This window comes from Patiria miniata, unplaced genomic scaffold (genome assembly GCF_015706575.1).
Source record: "Patiria miniata isolate m_02_andy unplaced genomic scaffold, ASM1570657v1 HiC_scaffold_21, whole genome shotgun sequence".
Lineage (NCBI taxonomy): Eukaryota > Metazoa > Echinodermata > Asteroidea > Valvatida > Asterinidae > Patiria > Patiria miniata.
In genome coordinates, this window is record NW_024037060.1 from 1094581 (window position 1) to 1115943 (window position 21363).

The following is a 21363-nucleotide window of genomic DNA, read 5'->3' on the forward strand; positions in this document are numbered from 1 at the left end:
GGGGGGGGGGGGGGGGGGGGGGGCTCATGCCATATTTTCAACGGGGAACGCCAATAAAATCCTAAAATCATTCACACTATAGCAAGGGCGGATCCAGAACACAATTTTTTGTGGGGGGGGGGCCCAAAAAAAATTTGGTCCCCCAAAAAAGTGGGTCCAAAAAATTACGGCGTGGGGTTCGGGGCCCCGAACAATTTTTGGATTCTAGATGCTCTGTGGTGCGATCTGAGGCAATTTCTGACCACTTTAACCAATTGTTTTTGAGGAAAAGATGGTGGTGCACTCATTGCCTGCCTTTATTGCGATGTCACATAAAACAAACAAAAATTGGTTTCGGTTTTTTTTTGGGGGGGGGGGCGATGGCCCCCTTTGGCCTCCCCTCCCCCTCCTGGATCCGCCCTTGCACTATCTATACTACAATTCAAGGAATCTCTGTCTGTCTGTCCGTCTGTCTGTCTGTCTGTCTGTCCGCCGATTATCTCCAGAACTGGGCACCGTATGAAGTTGAAAATCGGCGGGTGTATTGCTCGGGACACCAGAATGTGCAGTGCCAAATTTGAAGGGGTTTGGAAGAGCGGTTGTCGAAAAAGCTGCAAAAAAGCAGCATTTTTTGAGACTCAACGTGGCAGAGTATAGCCTAGAACTCCACGCACTACTGTTCTTTTCAATTGTTTACGTCATGTTAAAGCTAAAGCGCGCGTGCTCAATATGACGCAAACAATGCAAAAAGGACGAGCACGCGCACGTGCATTGTAGGGCGATACCATTGTCCAGTATGGGTGAATAGCACTGCGTACCATATGTTTCCGTACGTGATGACTGCACGGGCACATGCATTTTGCAGTCGATTGAACCACTATTGTAGGCGGTGGATTGAGCAACCTTACTCACGTAGGTGAGTAGCTGCACGGGCGTATTGGTGAATATCAGTGCCGGGGATGGCCTGGCGACATGTACAAAGTGCGCTCAACCTATGAGTGTGAGTTTAACATGTGAAAACAACACAATTGAATCGTGTGCGTTGTTTGCATGATATGAGCATTTTGAAATTGCCCCTAACGAACAGGTGCATTTTTTTGACGGGCCCTGCAAAAATGACGGGCACATTGTAGGGAGATAAGCACTGCACACTATGTCTTCGTACGTACATATACGTGAGTAGCATGCACGGGCACATGCATTTTGTACTCAAATGAGCAACCATCACTGCACTGTATGTGCCGGGGGGGGGGGGTGACGACATTTTGTGAGTTTAACTTGCGAGTGTGCTTTCACACCATTGAATAATGTGCGTTGTTTGCACGAGCTGCAGTTCTCAACTGCCCCTTCCGAACACGCACATTTTCGACTGGCCCTGCACTAGTATTAACTAATGCACCCTTGTCACGGCTATTTCTTCTTTAGGGGGAGACCGTTCACATGTACATCACAATCCTTCTTTTTGCTAATGCAATTTGTTTTTTTACGGAATTTATTTTGGGGGGGCTAGACAAAATTTTTTGGGGGCTACAGCTCCCCCTAGCCCCCCCGTAGAACCGCGCCTGATTCAATATTTGTTTTTTTAACACTTCACCCACAGATTCTGCTTGATTTTAATATTTTAAATTATTTAAATCTGAACACAGTTGAAATTAACTTCAATTTCAATACAAAATTGGTGGAAAATGTATTTCTCTCTTAAAAACCACCCCTTCACGAAATGTTTGAACCGTAAGTCTGCGGCGCGCTCTCTTTGGAATAATGCGCGCTACGCACTACGCGCAACGCGCACACCAGCATGCATTTGCACACAAATACCGCGCCATGGAAATAGTACTTTGGTTGCTAATGGTATAGTACTTTGGTTGCTATGCGCATAGTACTTTTGGCCGTGCACAGAAAGATAGCAAAATTAGAAAGTAACACGTGACTCGCTCTCGGCCAATCAAGACACAGAATCTGTGGGTGAGGTGTTATAATCCAAACAAGTACAAGTGCAGGCAGCACGTATACAGGCGCGGCTGTGTGAGTGTACGTGTACCGACGAAGTGTCAAAGTTTTCCGTCATTCAAATAGTTATACTCTTTCTGCACATTGAACTAAAATAACTGCTAAATGTGTTTTGTAACCAAAGCTTCGGCTCGTTACACCTACATGCAATTACTTGTGAAGGACGGTGGAATCGCAGGGCGGCCTCGGACTGGTTTTGTACACACTAGCTGACTAGGCCTACGTACTGCTGCTGTTTAGCATGTTTAGATGATGTGCTATATTCTGTACGAATCTCGTGATCCGGCCATTCAACTTTTTTTAAGGCGATTGTGTAGGCCTAGGCGCAAGGCTACATGTATAGTTATTTCATCATAGTAGTACAGTGCAGTGTCCACCGGCCCCCTCTATCTTTTGGTCCTTAGGACGACTGTGCCAACATGCACGCCTAGCATGTCTGACTAAGCCTGACTTGCTATTGCGGCTTAATTTCCTTTCCTTAAATTGATCTTTGTTTTGTTCTAACCGGTTGTTTACATTTTAAAACTTTCTCCAATTCCTTCAGCTCAGTGACGTGCCATGCGTGTGTGGGTGGTAATCAGGTTATGAACTGCCCACATCTTTCAAGGGTCCTGCAAAAAGGATGTGGCAGGCTGCAGGCAGAGGCAGTCGCTATGTCTTAATTAAAGTCACCCTTGCTGCATCTGGTGCAGATACCAACAAATCCCACGCAGGTTGAGAGACCGCTAGTCACGACACTAGTTTGAATTGAACACATCAAGTAACCATGGCAGAAACCGACGCCCTGTTGTTGACCAAATTCAATACTGTCAATGGGGACCGTGACATCCTTAGTGCGGAGACCCCATCTCCTCTGACGAACAGCTTGAAGAATGAGAGGGGAAAGCCCATGGCAGAAGAACACGTGGTGTACAAAAGAAGGTGGTTCATTCTGGCCGTCTTCTCGCTACTTTGTATGTTGCAAGCAGCAACGTGGAACACATGGGGTCCCATCTCCGACACAGGTTTGTCACACAATTTCACCAGTTTGTGCTGACAGGAGAGTTGTAACCAAGTCATTTTTGTCCTAGTCAAGTCAAGTCACAAGTCACATATTTTCAAGTCAAGTCAAGTCTCAAGTCATTTTTTCAAGAGTGAAGTTGTCTCAAGTCAAAAAAAGTAGCGACTTGAGTCCGACTCGAGTCCGAGTCAGTGACTCGAGTTAACAACACTGGCTGAAAGCGTTAGCAGAAAATGTCTGATCTTACCCAGTAACCGCAGAATCCTTCGTTACGGGATGTAAACATGTGTATAATCCAAAATTCCTCTCTAACCTGTAAAAATAATTTGATTCCTTTTAATTCTAGGACCTACCTATAGATCTGGAATTATATTGTGTACATAATATCAGATTTTCGATTTACTTATAAGGCCCAAAAAAAAAAATATTCGGTCTCTGGTCAGACCAAATGTCTGCAATTGACGCGGCCACACGGCTTTTTTTTTTTTCTTCAAGCTTGGATTGTACAGACAAGGTGGGTACTATTTTGCTTTTTTGGTGTCCTCATGTACATTGGTGTCCTCCATAATTTGCCTTGGTGCTTTCGATCATTTGCCTTGGTGCAATTTCCCATTCCTTGGTGCTCTTTGGTAAAAAAAATTGAGGAGGTGCGGAAATAGTGGGCGCCGTTTGGAGCTACCGCGGCGCGGAACATTTTGGAAAAAAAAAAGATCGATGCGCATGGTTAAAATCGACGTGCGCGCTGACCAGAGACCAACTTATTTTTTTTTTGGGCCTAAGCTCCATTGATAGTAAACCATGATTTTAAACCTAATTCTTCATCATCTGATTTCTAGCCAAGGGTGTGTTGGACTGGACGGATGGTGACATAGCCCTGTTGGCCAACTGGGGTCCCATTACATTCGTAATCACCTGCTTTTTCTTTTCCTATCTACTTCTCATCAAAGGTAAGAAATTGTCACACAATGATCTCATGGTTTTCATGTTGTGTTTTGTGAAATTTGTTGTTTTTATGAGAGCTACCTTGTGGGGTACTTGCACAAATGGAACAATGGTGCCGTATTTGTGTCTGCCGGTTGTTGTCTAACGGTGCCCAGAAGGGAAATTCTAAAGAAGAAGAATAAAAGTAGAACAATGCAAGACCCATAAGCCTCATCCATAAGGTTGGGTGTAGGTGCAGGGGAGGGGGGGGGGGGGTAGTTTGGGGCAGTATAAGGTGTTAACATCCCTCCCTCCTAAAACAGACAAAATTTGAATGGAAAAAAAAACGCACTTCCCTATGAAAATAATTTTTAGAACACATGCTTTAAAGACATTATATAGTGTTAACATGTTTTAAACTCACGGAAATAGTGCAAAATAATTCATCAGCTATCTGTTTCTTTTCGTGTCCTGCAGGTCTCAGGTTTTTCGTATTATGCAGTTCCTTGATCTTCCTATTGGGAGTCGCTATACGGTGCATTCCTGTCGGTGTAGAAAACGTGAAGTGGTAAGAAAAATTACGAGGGCACAGATTGATTAATTTTCTATTTTTTTTATGAGATGGAAATAGATTCTGTTTCGTCCGCGGGCTGCGAGAAACTAATCATTAGCTTACTTAGGTGGGACTTGAACCCACAACCGCCTGGACTAGTGTTAGATGTCTCAACATGACTACCTTGTACATGTAGTACCGTATTCAAACCATGGAATATTCATTGTCACATTGTAAATTGTCGTCTTCGATGATTAAATGTCTGTTTTGTGTTTTATCCAAGGACAATGAACGCTGGCCACGTTTTAATTGGCATAGCTAGTCCTGTTATGATGTCAGCACCAACTGAATTATCAGCGGTCTGGTTCCCGCCTCACCAACGGACTACGTCCACGGCCATTTCTTTGACCTCAGCATTTTTTGGCATGTCCATGTCGTTTCTGGTGGGGCCATTAGTGGTCACAAGTCTTCCGCAAAATGCAAGGTAGTAACCTTACCTATTTGGTTAGTTTCACGTTTAATCTTTTTTTAGAGCAACTGATCTTTGGAAAGAGAACTAACTGAAATCAATTGTCTCTTTCGACAATGGGAAAGAGGGTTTACTTTTGATAAATTGAAGAATTATGAATTGTCCCTTGTCAAAATGTTCCTCTTAATATCGCTAAGCTGTTACCAAATAATGTTTTTGTTGAATTAAAAAAAGACCCAAAAAAAGGCACTGTCACACTGCATTGTAAAAGTGAATATTTGGTTTCAGTTCACATGCAGAATCCATAGACCCAAAGGAGAAAGCACTGTACTTCAATGAGATAATGAAGTTAATGTATATAGGTATGTACAAACTGTTGTCTTTCAAAAAAGTTACAGGGCTTAATGTTTTGGTCGTAGTAAAACTTCAGTTAAGGCAAACAGAATGTTGCCTGTAACAAAGGTCTAACTGTATTCCAGTAAGTAAGCAGTCTGCAGCAATTTAGTCTTTTAAATATTCGTTGTCAGATTTGATTCAAAAAAGGAAGGCTTCGGGATTTGTTTTTAATTTTATTGAAGTTGATAAAAAAAATCCATGAAAAACTTCTCTGAAAAATCATTTGACTGTTGAACCCACTGCTGTTCTGGATTTAAACCAGCCGGGAAACCAAACCAACCAAGGTGGTCGAGTGATTAAGCATGATTGTGCTTTTAACCAAAATGTTGTTGGCTCAAGTCCCACCTGAGCAAGCTGGAGGCTTTTATTTTCTGACCAGTTGCCAGACAGCGTTTAGTGTATATAAATTGCTGCGAGTGCCTATTAAATTACATTGGGGAAGGGTGAAACCTAATATAAACAATAGATATTACACACATTTGTATTATTTGTTTTCATTTGATGTTTCAGAATGTGGAGCTGTGGCCGTCGTGGTCATCGCGGCTCTATTGTACTTCCCTGAGAAGCCACCAACCTCACCCAGCTTATCTGCCACCAAACCTCGGGAAAGCTTCAAAGATGGAGCCCTGAAGATGATCAAGTTAGTCTTTAGAAAACTTCATTTTCAATTTTTTAAGAAACATGCTTTAATTCAATCAAGTGTCAACACGTATTAATCATAATCCTTAACTCTGAAACAGCTAAAGATTAAAAGAGTCCCATTTTTGTTGAATATTTGATTAAAGGAGCACCAATTTTTGGATTCCTGCGGCAGCCTACAGCATATCATCTGGAGTTTATGTTGGCTGGACCACGCAAATGGACACAATTTTCAAGAATACTCTGAATATAGGACAGGTAACAATCACAGTATTTAAAATTATTGATAATCGCTGAAAGTTTTGTTTAGTACAAGTGCGGCACTGTCCAATATGCTATGCTATGCTATGTCTCTGTTGAGTTGTGCTTAGCTGTGTTGTGTGATTTAGCCATGTTAGTGGATGAATTTCTAATATTTGGGTGGTTTTTTTTTCAGGACACTGTTGGTTGGATTGGATTCATCTCCAATATTGCCGGGATGCTGGGAGGCTTGATAGTTGCAAGGTGAGTGGTGCAACAGTGTCACAAAAGTTTCACTTCAGTAGAAAAAATTGCTCCTCGTTTAAGCTTTGGTCCCAATTGAGGATCAAGGAGGGCGCTGGGGGGGGGGGGGGGGGGGGGGGCGGGCTTAGTCCCCTTAAACTCTCCAGTAAGGTTAAAAAGTCTGGATCTTAAGCTCAGAATTTTTGTAGTTTACAGGTATATGCCTGGGTTGGTCTACCTTTCCACTCCCCATTTTATAAAATGTACCAGTCCATTGACCTGTGTGGTTAGATTAGGTGGGTGATAAGGCATACAGGATCACCAGGTCAGTGCCACGCTCACGTAGCTGGTCACACAGGGTGAAAGTTTTCCATATGGTGGGTGAAAAATCCTTGAAAAAATCATGCATTCAGATGCTGATCTGGATCACTTCCAAATGAAATGATTCGTACTTGTACCAAGGACCACCCCTAAATGAGTGACGGCAGGAGTATGCCATCGAATAGTAAGACAATTCTTATTTGGCAATGCGTTTGACAAATTCCAGTCTTCACTCTTGTTAACCATTTTATCTCTCCTTCTTTGTGTGACTTCACCAGACTTGTAGACATCCTAGGCGGTAGGATGAAGGCAGTATTGATTTCACTCACCCTGGCAGCCTTCGTTAGCTGTGTATGGTGTGTCCTACTCTCAATGAAGTATATCTCATACAGTTTAGGTGAGTAACGTGAGATAGTGTCGAAAAAAATGTAATGCGCACATTTATTTTTTATGTGAGTCGTGTGGGCTTCAACTTCAAGTTGAGATTATCTGAAAGATTGTGAAATTGAAGCAGATACGGGCAAATTTCTAACAGAGGTACAGAGTTTCGAAATTTTCAGGTTGTTTTATTTATCTTAAAAAGCTTCATAAGAAAATGTGAACACCCCTAATGAAAAAAAAACTGAAAAATGACAGTCACCCAGGTTTTACAAATGTTTTAAGCTTATACCAGACATACATTGCAAGTGTTTTCAATGTTTATTTTTGGGAATTGTTTATTGGACATTCACCTATATTTGATTCTGTGATTTGTTTCTCTTTGGTTGCAGTGAGCGTCTATATTGCATGTATCTTCATTGGACTTTTCATCAACGCCTCCTTCCCCATATACTTTGAGATCACGGTCGAGGGCATGTATCCTGTCTCGGAAGGCAACATAACAATGGTGATGGCATTCCTGACCAATGTGGTTTCTGTGATATTCCTGTTGCTGCCGATGATTCCAAATCTAAGTAAGTTCAAAATTCTGAAATAACTGAGGCTGCTACCACCGTCACAATGGACTCAGTGCGCAAACAAGAGAGGGCGCTTTTTCTACCACTTTTGAGAGCCATGTGGACGGGAGACATCATGTGCCCGTTCTGGTTCATGCACCTGCAGCATGAAGGAGGCATGACTAGTTTTATTTTCAGGGGGCGATCCAGAACACAATTTTTTTGGGGGGGGGGGGCCAAAAAAATGTTGGTCCCCAAAAAGTGGGTCCAAGAATATAACTGCGTGGGTTTTGGGGTCCGCTTAAGGGCCCCCCAAATTTTTTTTGGATTCTAGTGGTGTGATCTGTGGTGCGATCTGAGGCAATTTTCTGACCACTTTGACCCAATTTTGACCCTGGATCTGCCCTTGTTTATTTTGAATATGCATATAGCAATGTCATCTCGCATGAGCGTCAGGCGTCGGAAATGTATTGGAATGTCTCTCCCAGTGGTCTCCCCCAACTCTGCCCTTCTTACCGTTGAGGGGGTACTTGTGCACAGAGCCCATAGACTCGCCCATTATGCCCTGCCCAATTTTGTTTCAACCAATCACAGCCTTGAAGTCTAGCAACAAGTCCAATAAGTCCTCAGCAAATTTTTGTGCTGAGTAGCTGTATGAAATTGTGTTGGTCATTGATATTTTCCTCTTTGTTCGCCATCAGGTGTGATTTGGATGAACTGGTTCCTTCTAGGTTCAGTCTTTGTGTGCTTGCCTCTCCTCATGATGTTTAAAGAGCATTATAATCGTCTGGATGAAGATATGACGGAAGTATCCAGAGAGGATAACAAATGATATTGTCCTCTTCTAGGGCTAATTTCATATTTGAGTATTCTAACTTGGACTTGATTGAATATTCAAATATATGAAATGCACCGATCAAAATTAACTGGCACTTGAATTATCATGTTTTTAATTCATAATTTTCTCTCATTAACTAAGTTATGAACTTGCCAATGAGACGTTGCACACAAATCTTCTGACAGTATTAAGGTTAAGTTTGAATTGGAGTGACCTGCTCCCAAGTTTTGACAGTATTTCTTCTATATCCCCCTGGACTGTGTAGAGTACTAAGTGTAATACAGCATTATTACATTTAAAAAGTACAGTTTTCTCCCCACAGTAAGTGGGTATGTGGAAGACTGCCGTACTAATTTTGAAACTCATAATTTGCTTGTATTCCCACATCTTCTAAACCAAGAAGTATTTAGGGCATTATTTCATTTAATTGTTTATTTTGATAATTATTCACCGAAGTAAAATTAATTTTGTTTTAAAATCAACTAACTTGTAATTAATAGAATGTTTTGAAGCGTTAGGGTTGTAATAGAAAAACGGTGCAAGACATGACTTTTGATGGAATGCTTGCCTCAGAGAGACATTGCTTGAACACCTGTGCAAGTTTGTTGTATTGTTATCTCACCTGCTCATGGAAACCACTGAATATATAATGAGTAAATAACAAAGATATTTAAACTTACAAGATATTTGCACAACGAAAGTGTTATTAATATTAACATGTAACATGTATCACTCAGGTCACCTGTAAAGTGAATATAATAATTACATAATGTACATAGGTCTACATATTAATATTGCAGGGAATATTAACTTTTAATGAGGCTTCATCAATGCTATTGCATTTCCAATAATATTAAGAGGTGTTAAAGGCAGTGCTTATGTATCGAAGGTGGTTCATTCTTAAATTTTACACATTTATACAAACTTTTTATAATTTTTTTTCCAGCAATGTACATTGATAAAGATGATACTCGTTTTTCATGTATATAATGCTTGAAATTATAAATGCTGGCATTTCTACCATGACTGTAAATTTAATTGGTATTTTTTTAAATTTAAAACAAATCGTCGACTTTTATCCAATTTCTTGTCACTCCAATCATGATTGCTGCCTTATGCCATTGAATTTAAACTAAACTTTTTTTCTAGACGGTTTGACGCAAGTCTTGTAAATACGGGTAAAATGTTGGTTGTTTTTGTTAGAAGATTATTTGAGTGATGATTAATTGTATTTCCTTTTGTAGTACGTATATGTTGCAATTATGGTGAAACTTCAAACCGATTGTTGCACTAAAAACATTTGTTATAAAAATATCAATAGAAACCAAGTCTTTCACATACTGCCATGCTTTATTTAAATGTCAGTTATTTTAAGGATAGTCATAAATTAACATGAAATCATATGGTGGGCAGAAAAGTACGAAAGCCCATTAGCGCCACTGCAAGTATATATGTTGCGGAATATTTAATTCGTTATTATGGATTATTAATTCGTTATTACGGATTACTAATTCGTTATAACGGATTATTTAATTCGTTATTACGGATTATTAATTCGTTATTACGGATTATTAATTCGTTATTACGGATTATTAATTCGTTATTACGGATTATTAATTCGTTATAACGGATTATTTAATTCGTTATTACCGATTATTAATTCGTTATTACGGATTATTAATTCGTTATTACGGATTATTAATTCGTTATAACGGATTATTAATTCGTTATTACGGATTATTTAATTCGTTATTACGGATTACTAATTCGTTATAACGGATTATTTAATTCGTTATTACGGATTATTAATTCGTTATTACGGATTATTAATTCGTTATGGATTATTAATTCGTTATAACGGATTATTAATTCGTTATTACGGATTATTTAATTCGTTATTACGGATTACTAATTCGTTATAACGGATTATTTAATTCGTTATTACGGATTACTAATTCGTTATAACGGATTATTTAATTCGTTATTACGGATTATTAATTCGTTATTATGGATTACTAATTCGTTATTACGGATTATTTAATTCGTTATTACGGATTATTAATTCGTTATTACGGATTATTAATTCGTTATTACGAATTACTCATACGTTCCGAGTCATTACTCGGCAAGTATGGCACAGGGTGCAAACGTTGTATGCAAAGATAGCGCCGCCTAGCGGCGCTATATACACAGGCCCCTGGTCACGTGCTCTCCAAGTGTGAGAACATCAGACCTAATTCGTAATAACGAATTAATAATCCGTAATAACGAATTAAATAATCCGTAATAACGAATTAGTAATCCGTAATAACGAATAAGTAATCCGTAATAACGAATTAATAATCCGTAATAACAAATTAGTAATCCGTAATAACGAATTAATAATCCGTAATAACGAATTAATAATCCGTAATAACGAATTAAATAATCGGTTATAACGAATTAATAATCCGTAATAACCAATTAGTAATCCGTAATAACGAATTAATAATCCGTAATAACGAATTAATCATCCGTAATAACGAATTAATAATCCGTAATAAAGAATTAAATAATCCGTTATAACGAATTAATAATCCGTAATAACGAATTAATAATCCGTAATAACGAATTACATAATCTGTAACATATATACTTGCAGTGGCGCTAATGGGCTTTCGTAGAAAAGTGATTGTACTTTATTATTGTGTCAATAACTTGACATAAACCTATCGGTGTTTTTTTGTAATTGCCAGAGAAAAAAAAGGGAAATATCAAGATTCCATTCAAGTGTGTGGACTAACAGCCATTTTTGAATCGTAGTAATAATTTAATATTTATAACATTTTTAAAACACCTTACAGTGCCTTGATACACATTTTTCTTAATTTGTGCTTGGGAATTAAATCGATAAATCTCGAATAACAACTTCAACAGTAGCTGCATTTTCAACGCACTGTCTTAAGATTAAGAATCTTACGATTAACCACAACGGTACTAATTAAATACTAATTAAAGTTTGCATTGTTTGCAATCAACACATAGTTTGAACGTACTAAATTCTGGGGGAAAATGATGTATTCAATGTCTGCGTAAATATATTTTCACAAATCTTGAAAACATATTGATATCAATTAAAATTTAGGTTGCACAACACGGTTCTTGGAAGATTTAGTAATTGTAAACACATTATAGTTACTCTCTTTAACAACTTCGATTTTGTTTTTTTTATAATAGAATTCATGTTTTCAATTAAAATAAAACCAACATTTTCTATTTTTCGACGACTGCAACCCTCCGATTTGTTTTTCTTTTTGACTTTGGGTAGCGCTCTTCTTAACGTACACAAAAAAAAATCCGGATGAATTATTGTCAATCGCAAAAAATCGAAATTTGTAAAGTAATTATTCCATAACACTACACGTCAACTTGACATATTTTCGTTTGATGTCTCATTTAAAAGTAAATAACTTTTGCATTTCCAGGAAAAAAAGCTAGCTCGTGCTAGTCTTTTTTACCTGCCAGCATCCGGGGTGCGTTACGTGTCCGGATGGTCCGGGTATAGGCGCGTGGGACTTGACTAAAGGCTAATCGAGTGCTTGCGTGTAGTACTATACTACTATACTCGAGTTGTACAACACTGCTAATTTTTGGCAACCACTTGACATTGAGCAATCTCACCCATTTAATAATGGGATGGTCCAACTAGCACGGTGAACTAAAATAAACTGCTAAATGTGTTTTGTTACCAAAGCTTCGGCAAATACAATATCTTATTATTACAATTACATGCAATTACTTGTGAAGGACGGTGGAATCGCAGGGCGGCCTCGGACTGGTTTTGTACACACGGTAGGCTTACGTACTGCTGTTTGGCATGTTTAGATGATGTGCAGTGTACGAATCTCGTGATAATCCGGCCATTCAACTTTTTTCAAGGCGATTGTGTACAAGCATGTTTTATTTCTCCATGGTACAAGTATACAGTATTTCATCAACTCGGACCCACGACCAACTCGGACCAACGACCAACTCGGACCCACGACCAACTCGGACCCCAACTCGGACCCAACAATGACTTAATCATTAGTTAAAGTTATTAATTTGAAATAGGCCTTTCATTTCATGTAATTGTTAGTTTTTTTAATTTTTTTTTTTTTTACGAATCTGTTTAACTTTTTATACTTTTTTGATTAACTTTTTTGTTCAATATGGAACCTTCGTTTTTCTTGCAGTGTATGCAATGGTGTTTATGTGTTTTTTTTTTTAAATACATGTACATGTAGAGTTTAGAGTAGTCTTCGTTTTTATACCTTAATTATTTTATTTAATGACTTATATAATGTTTACTTATATTTATTGAATTAATAATGTCATGTTTGAAAGTGTTTATGTTTCAATGTCATACTTTTCAATTTTATTTTTCTATGAAGATCTGTTCTGAATTTATGTGGTGTTAATTAAAAAGGAAATAAATTGCTGTTAAATTGAGCAAGATGGCATGAACGATGTCAAATATGAAAATGAATAATTGGTTAAACTTTAATTTTAATTACTTTTGGTTAAAGTGCAATATGTTTCAATGGAAACAAATGATAAAAATAAATAATTAATTACACTTTTAAAAGCGCATTTCAAAATAGCATTTCAATGCGCTTACAACAACAAACTGCTGCAAGTGCAATACAGATATTTTACCTGACAACTACAATGAAAATTTATACTTACCAGTAACAGCATCACTGTATTAACAGATGATAAGTGGACAAACTGTATGAAATTGTCGAATGATTGAAAACGCTGTCGAATGATTGTAAACGATGGGTCCGAGTTGGTCATACATGGGTCCGAGTTGGTAGTGGGTCCGAGTTGGTTGTGGGTCCGAGTTGGTGGTGGGTCCGAGTTGGTAGTGGGTCCGAGTTCGTATGGGTCCGAGTTGGCTCGGGTCCGACTTGGTTTGGGTCCGAGTTGGATCGAAACCCTGACTAAGCCTGACTTGCTATTGCGGCTTAATTTCCTTTCCTTAAATTGATCTTTGTTTTGTTCCAGTAACCGGTTGTTTACATTTTAAAACTTTCTCCGATTCTTTCAGCTAAGTGACGTGCCATGCGTGTGGGTGGTAATCAGGTTATGAACTGCCCACCTCTTTCAAGGGTCCTGCAAAAAGGATGTGGCAGGCTGCAGGCAGAGGCAGTCGCTATGTCTTAATTAAAGTCACCCTTGCTGCATCTGGTGCAGATGTCCTGATAACCAACAAATCCCACACAGGTTGAGAGACCGCTAGTCACGACACTAGTTTGAATTGAACACATCAAGTAACCATGGCAGAAACCGACGCCCTGTTGTCGTACGTAGCACCCAAGCATTCACACCCAAGCTTGACCAAATACGATACTGTCAATGGGGACCGTGACATCCTTAGTGCGGAGACCCCATCTCCTCTGACGAACAGCTTGAAGAATGAGAGGGGAAAGCCCATGACAGGAGAACACGTGGTGTACAAAGCAAGGTGGTTCATTCTGGCCGTCTTCTCGCTACTTTGTATGTTGCAAGCAGCAGCGTCGAACGCATGGGGTCCCATCGCAGACACAGGTTTGTCACACAATTTCACCAGTTTGTGCTGACAGGAGAGTTGTAACCAAGTCATTTTTGTCCTAGTCCAGTCAAGTCACAAGCCATATATTTTCAAGTCAAGTCTCAAGTCATTTTTTCCCAAGTAAAGTCAAGTCTCAAGTCAAAAAAGTAGCGACTTGAGTCCGACTCGAGTCCGAGTCAGCGACTCGAGTTAACAACACTGGCTGACAGCGTTGGCAGAAAATGTCTGATCTAACCCAGTAACCGCAGAATCCTTCGTTACGGGATGTAAACATGTGCATAATCCAAAATTCCTCTCTGACCCGTAAAAATAATTTGATTCCTTTTAATTCTAGGACCTACCTATAGATCTGGAATTATAATTTATATTTTGTACATAATATCAGATTTTCAATGTACATACTTATAATATAAGCTCCATTGATTGTAATGCATGATTTTAAACCTAATTCTTCATCATCTGATTTCTAGCCAAGGTTGTGTTGGACTGGACGGATGGTGACATAGCCCTGTTGGCCAACTGGGGTCCCATTACATTCGTAATCACCAGCTTTTTCTTTTCCTATCTACTTCTCATCAAAGGTAAGAAATTGTCACACAATGATCTCATGGTTTTCATGTTGTGTTTTGTGAAATTTGTTTTTTTTTGAGAGCTACCTTGTGGGGTACTTGCACAAATGGAACAATGGTGCCGTATTTGTGTCTGCCGGTTGTTGTCTAACGGTGCCCAGAAGGGAAATTCTAAAGAAGAAGAATAAGAGTAGAACAATGCAAGACCCATAAGCCTCATCTATAAGGTTGGGTGTAGGTGCAGGGGAGGGGGGGGGGTAGTTTGGGGCAGTATAAGGTGTTAACATCCCTCCCTCTTAAAACAGACAAAATTTGAATGGAAAAAAAAACGCACTTCCCTTTGAAAATAATTTTTAGAACACATGCTTTAAAGACATTAAATAGTGTTAACATGTTTTAAACTCACGGAAATAGTGCAAAATAATTCATCAGCTATCTGTTTCTTTTCGTGTCCTGCAGGTTTCAGGTTTTTCGTATTATGCAGTTCCTTGATCTTCCTATTGGGAGTCGCTATACGGTGCATTCCTGTCGGTGTAGAAAACGTGAAGTGGTAAGAAAAATTACGAAGGCACAGATTGATTAATTTTCTATTTTGTCTTATTAGCTTACTTAGGTGGGACTTGAACCCAGGACCTCCTGGACTAGTGCAGATGTCTCAACATGACTACGTTGTAGTACCATATTCAAACCATGGAATATTCATTGTCACATTGTAAATTGTCGTCTTCGATGATTAAATGTCTGTTTTGTGTTTTATCCAAGGACAATGAACGCTGGCCACGTTTTAATTGGCATAGCTGGTCCCGTTATGATGTCAGCACCAACTGAATTATCAGCGGTCTGGTTCCCGCCTCACCAACGGACTACGTCCACGGCCATTTCTATGACCTCAGCATTTTTTGGCATGTCCATGTCGTTTCTGGTGGGGCCATTAGTGGTCACAAGTCTTCCGCAAAATGCAAGGTAGTAACCTTACCTATTTGGTTAGTTTCACGTTTGTTCTTGTTTTAGAGCAACTGATCTTTGGGAAGAGAACTAATTGAAATCAATTGTCTCTTTGCGACAATGGAAAAGAAGGTTTACTTTTGGTAAATTGAAGAATTATGAATTGTCAAAATGTTGTTCTTAAAAATATCGCTAAGCTGTTACCAAATAATGTTTTTCTTGAATTAACAAAAGAAAAAAAAAAATATTGCATTGTAACAGTGAATATTTGGTTTCAGTTCACATGCAGAATCCATAGACCCAAAGGAGAAAGCACTGTACTTCAATGAGATAATGAAGTTAATGTATATAGGTATGTACAAACTATTGTCTTTCCAAAAAGTTACAGGGCTTAATGTTTTGGTCGTAGTAAAACTTCAGTTAAGGCAAACAGAATGTTGCCTGTAACAAAGGTCTAACTGTATTCCACGTCACTCTAGTCAATAAGCAGTCTCCAACAATTTAGTCTTTTAAATATTCGTTGTCAGATTTGATTCCAAAAAGGGAGGCTTCGGGATTTGTTTTTAATTTTATTGAAGTTGAAAAAAAAAAACCATAAAAGACTTCCCTGAAAAGTCTTTTGACTGTTGAACCCACTGCTGTTCCGGATTTAAACCAGCCGGGCAACCTAACCAACCAAGGTGGTCGAGTGATTAAACATGATTGCGCTTTTAACCAAAATGTTGTTGGCTCAAGTCCCACCTGAACAAGCTTGAGGCTTTTATTTTCTGACTAGTTGCCAGACAGCGTTTAGTGTATATAAATTGCTGCGAGTGCCTATTAAATTACATTGGGGAAGGGTGAAACCTAATATAAACAATAGATATTACACACATTTGTATTATTTGTTTTCATTTGATGTTTCAGAATGTGGAGCTGTGGCCGTCGTGGTCATCGCGGCTCTATTGTACTTCCCTGAGAAGCCACCAACCTCACCCAGCTTATCTGCCACCAAACCTCGGGAAAGCTTCAAAGATGGAGCCCTGAAGATGATCAAGTTAGTCTTTAGACAACTGTCCAAAAATTGGAAGAAGAAAACTTAATTTTCAATTTTTTAAGAAACATGCTTTAATTCAATCAAGTGTCAACACGTATTAATCATAATCCTTAACTCTGAAACAGCTAAAGATTAAAAGAGTCCCATTTTTGTTGAATATTTGGTTGAAGGAGCACCCATTTTTGGATTCCTGCGGCAGCCTACAGCATATCATCTGGAGTTTACGGTGGCTGGACCACGCAAATGGACACAATTTTCAAGACTACTCTGAATATAGGACAGGTAACAATCACAATATTCAAAATTATTTATAATTGCTGAAAGTTTTGTTTAGTACAAGTGCGGCACTGTCCAATATGCTATGCTAGTCTCTGTTGAGTTGTGCTTAGCTGTGTTGTGTGATTTAGCCATGTTAGCAGATGAATTTCTAATATTTGGGTCATTTTTTTCAGGACACTGTTGGTTGGATTGGATTCATCTCCAATATTGCCGGGATGCTGGGAGGCTTGATAGTTGCAAGGTGAGTGGTGCAACAGTGTCACAAAAGTTTCACTTCAGTAGAAAAAATTGCTCCTCGTTGAGCTTTGGTCCCAATGGAGGATCAGGAGGGCGCTGGGGGGGGGGGGGGGCTTAGTCCCCTTAAACTCTCCAGTAAGGTGAAACAGTCTGGATCTTAAGCTCAGACATTTTGTAGTTTACATGTATGTGCCTGGGTTGGTCTACCTTTCCACTCCCCATTTTATAAAATGTACCAGTCCATTGACCTGTGTGGTTATATTAGGTGAGTGATAAGGCATACAGGATCACCAGGTCAGTGCCACGCTCACGTAGCTGGTCACACAGGGTGAAAGTTTTCCATTGAAAAAATCATGCATTCAGATGCTGATCTGGATCACTTCCAAATTATTTGGGGGGGGGGGCAAAAAAATGTTGGTCCCCAAAAAGTGGGTCCAAGAATATAACTCTGTGGGTTTTGGGGACCGCTTAAGGGACCGCCAAATTTTTTTTTTGATTCTAGTGGTGTGATCTGTGGTGCGATCTGAGGCAATTTTCTGACCACTTTGACCCAATTTTTTTGAGGAAAAGATGGTGGTGTACGCAGTGCCTGCCTTAATGACCCCCCCCCCGTACCAAGGACCACCCCTAAATGAGTGACGGCAGGAGTATGCCATCGAATAGTAAGACAATTCTTATTTGGCAATGCGTTTGACAAATTGCAGTCTTCACTCTTGTTAAATATTTTATCTCTCCTTGTTTTTGTGACTTCACCAGACTTGTAGACATCCTAGGCGGTAGGATGAAGGCAGTATTGATTTCACTCACCATGGCAGCCTTCGTTAGCTGTGTATGGTATGTCCTACTCTCAATGAAGTATATCTCATATAGTTTAGGTGAGTAACATGAGAAAGTGTCGAAAAAAATGTAATGCGCACATTTATTTTTATGTGTGTTGTTTGGGCTTCAACTTCAAGTTGAGATTATCTGAAAGATTGTGAAATTGAAGCAGATACGGGCAAATTTCTAACAGGGGTGCAGAGTTTCGAAAATTTTCAGGTTGTTTTATTTATCTTAAAAAGCTTCATAAGAAAATGTGAACACCCCTAATAAAAAAAAAATGAAATATGACAGTCACCCAGGTTTTACAAATGTTTTAAGCTTATACCAGACAAACATTGCAAGTGTTTTCAATGTTTATTTTTGGGAATTGTTTATTGGACATTCACCTATATTTGATTCTGTGATATGTGTTTCTCTTTGGTTACAGTGAGCGTCTACATTGCATGTATCTTCTTTGGACTTTTCATCAATGCCTCCTTCCCCATATACTTTGAGATCACGGTCGAGGGCATGTATCCTGTCTCAGAAGGCAACATAACAATGGTGATGACATTCGTGACCAATGTGGTTTCTGTGATATTCCTGTTGCCGCCGATGATTCCAAATCTAAGTAAGTTCAAAATTCTGAAATAACTGAGGCTGCTACCACCGTCACAATGGACTCAGTGTGCAAACAAGAGAGGGCGCTTTTTCTACCACTTTTGAGAGCCATGTGGACGGGAGACATCATGTGCCCGTTCTGGTTCATGCACCTGCAGCATGAAGGAGGCATGACTAGTTTTATTTTCAGGGGGTGAGCCAGAACACAATTTTTTTTGGGGGGGGGGCCAAAAAAATGTTGGTCCTCAAAAAGTGGGTCCAAGAATATAACTGCGTGGGTTTTGGGGTCCGCTTAAGGGCCCCCCCCCAAAAATTTTTTTTTTTGATTCTAGTGGTGTGATCTGTGGTGCGATCTGAGGCAATTTTCTGACCACTTTGACCCAATTTTTTTGAGGAAAAAATGGTGCTGTACGCAGTGCCTGCCTTTATGACCCCCATTGCCCCCCCCCCCTGGATCTGCCCTTGTTTATTTTGAATATGCATATAGCCATGTCATCTCTCATGAGCCTCGGGCGTCTCTCCCAGTGGTCTCCCCCAACTCTGCCCTTCTTACCGTTGAGGGGGTACTTGTGCACAGAGCCCGTAGACTCGCCCATTATGCCCTGCCCAATTTTGTTTCAACCAATCACAGCCTTGAAGTCTAGCAACAAGTCCAATAAGTGCTCAGCAAATTTTTGTGCTGAGTAGCTGTATGAAATTGTGTTGGTCATTGATATTTTCCTCCACGTTCGCCATCAGGTGTGATTTGGATGAACTGGCTCCTTCTAGGTTCAGTCTTTGTGTGCTTGCCTCTCCTCATGATGTATAAAGAGCATTATAATCGTCTGGATGAAGATATGACGGAAAGTATCCAGAGAGGATAACAAATGATATTGTCCTCTTCTAGGGCTAATTTCATATTTGATTATTCTAACTTGGACTTGATTGAATATTCAAATATATGAAATGCACCGATCAAAATTAACTGGCACTTGAATTATCATGTTTTTAATTCATAATTTTCTCTCATTAACTAAGTTATGAACTTGCCAATGAGACGTTGCACACAAATCTTCAGACAGTATTAAGGTTAAGTTTGAATTGGAGTGACTTGCTCCAAGTTTTGACAGTTCTATATCCCCCTGGACTGTGTAGAGTACTAAGTGTAATACAGCATTATTACATTTAAAAAGTACAGTTTTTCCCCACAATAAGTGGGTATGTGGAAGACTGACGTACTAATTTTGAAACTCGTATTTGCTTGTATTCCCACATACTTCTCAACCAAGAAGTATTGAGGGCATTATTTCATTTAATTGTTTATTTTTATAATTATTCACCGAAGTAAAATTAATTTTGTTTTAAAATCAACTAACTTGTAATTAATAGAATGTTTTGAAGCGTTAGGGTTGTAAAAGGAAAACGGTGCAAGACATGACTTTGACGGAATGCTTGCTTTAGAGAGACATAGATTGTAATTTTGCTTGAACACCTCTGCAAGTTTGTTGTATTGTTATCTCACCAGCTCATGGAAAGCACTGAATATATAGTGAGTAAATAACAAAGATATTTAAACTTACAAGATATTTGCACAACGAAAGTGTTATTAATATTAACATGCAACAAGTATCACTCAGGTCACCTGTAAAGTGAATAATTACATAATGTACATAGGTCTACATATTAATATTACAGGCAATGTTAACTTTTAATGAGGCTTCATCAATGCTATTGCATTTCCAATAATATTAAGAGGTGTTAAAGGCAGTGCTTATGTATCGAAGGTGGTTCGTTCTTAAATTTATACAAACTTAAAAAAAAAAAATTTCAACAATGTACATTGATAAAGATGATACTCGTTTTTCGTGTGTATAATGCTTGAAATTAGAAATGCTGGCATTTCTACCATGACTGTAAATTTGATTGGTATATTTTTTTAATTCAAAACAAATAGTCGACTTTTATCCAATTTCTCGTCACTCCAATCATGATTGATGCCTTATGCCGTTGAATTAAACTTAACTTTTTTCTAGACGGTTTGACACAACTCTTGTAAATATGGGTAAAATGTTGGTGGTTTTTGTTAGAAGATTATTTGAGTGATGATTAATTGTATTTCCTTTTGTAGTACGTATATGTGGCAATTATGGTGAAACTTCAAACCGATTGTTGCACTAAAACATTTTATAAAAATTTAATAGAAACCAAGTCTTTCACATACTGCCATGCTTTATTTAAATGTCAGTTATTTTAAGGATAGTCATAAATTAACATGCGGTGGGCAGAAAAGTGATATTGTACTTTATTATTATATCACAAATTTGACATAAGCCTTTATACAACACCTGAATAAATCCCCGTCATCTGATTGGTGAATTGTAGATCACGTGACATATTATTATTCGGTATAATGCACGGTGCGACCATGCGTTATACCCATGCGTTATACCGTTTCACTTTGCGCTTGTTCCATGACGCGGTATTTGCGTGCAAAATGCATGCTGGTGTGCGCGTTTAGCGTAGCGCGTATTGTTCCAAGAATCCAAATAGCCAGCGCTACAGCGTTGGGTTTAAACATTTTCGTGAAGGGGTAGTTCAACATCTTTAAAATCAAAATAAATTGTAGTTTATAATTTACCAATCAAATGACGAGAATTTATTTAGGTGTTTGTATAAAACAAATAACGAATGTTTTACGTTCGTGCGATGGAAAGAATAATTTCATCGGTGACAGATTGAATGTTCTATTCCACTCGGCTTTGCCTCGTGGAATAGAA

General features: G+C 38.8%; 2 protein-coding genes across 6 annotated transcripts; both read left to right on the forward strand.

Annotated features, from left to right (window-relative positions):
* Window positions 1-1987: 1987 nt before the first annotated feature.
* Window positions 1988-20045, forward strand: LOC119729760 (solute carrier family 49 member 4 homolog). 5 transcript variants are annotated; one of them, XM_038202493.1, is made up of 13 exons: window positions 2015-2255; window positions 2534-2702; window positions 13792-14115; window positions 14590-14700; window positions 15148-15238; window positions 15451-15651; window positions 15912-15985; window positions 16540-16669; window positions 16840-16951; window positions 17122-17189; window positions 17942-18060; window positions 18435-18617; window positions 19346-20045. In XM_038202493.1, exons 3-13 carry the CDS (start codon window positions 13845-13847, stop codon window positions 19468-19470), a joined length of 1485 nt encoding a protein of 494 aa, XP_038058421.1. In that variant the 5' UTR covers window positions 2015-2255; window positions 2534-2702; window positions 13792-13844; the 3' UTR covers window positions 19471-20045. The 5 variants fall into 5 exon arrangements, with proteins under 5 accessions (XP_038058420.1, XP_038058421.1, XP_038058423.1 ...); XM_038202495.1 differs by having other exon boundaries at window positions 2015-2212; XM_038202492.1 differs by lacking the exons at window positions 2015-2255; window positions 2534-2702 and adding an exon at window positions 1988-2004 and having other exon boundaries at window positions 13616-14115.
* Window positions 2702-9913, forward strand: LOC119729762 (solute carrier family 49 member 4 homolog). Its single transcript, XM_038202497.1, has 11 exons — window positions 2702-2993; window positions 3826-3936; window positions 4388-4478; window positions 4747-4947; window positions 5221-5294; window positions 5839-5968; window positions 6114-6225; window positions 6404-6471; window positions 7050-7168; window positions 7542-7724; window positions 8408-9913. The coding sequence occupies exons 1-11, from the start codon at window positions 2756-2758 to the stop codon at window positions 8536-8538; spliced, it is 1458 nt and encodes a 485-aa protein (XP_038058425.1). The 5' UTR covers window positions 2702-2755; the 3' UTR covers window positions 8539-9913.
* Window positions 20046-21363: the final 1318 nt, after the last annotated feature.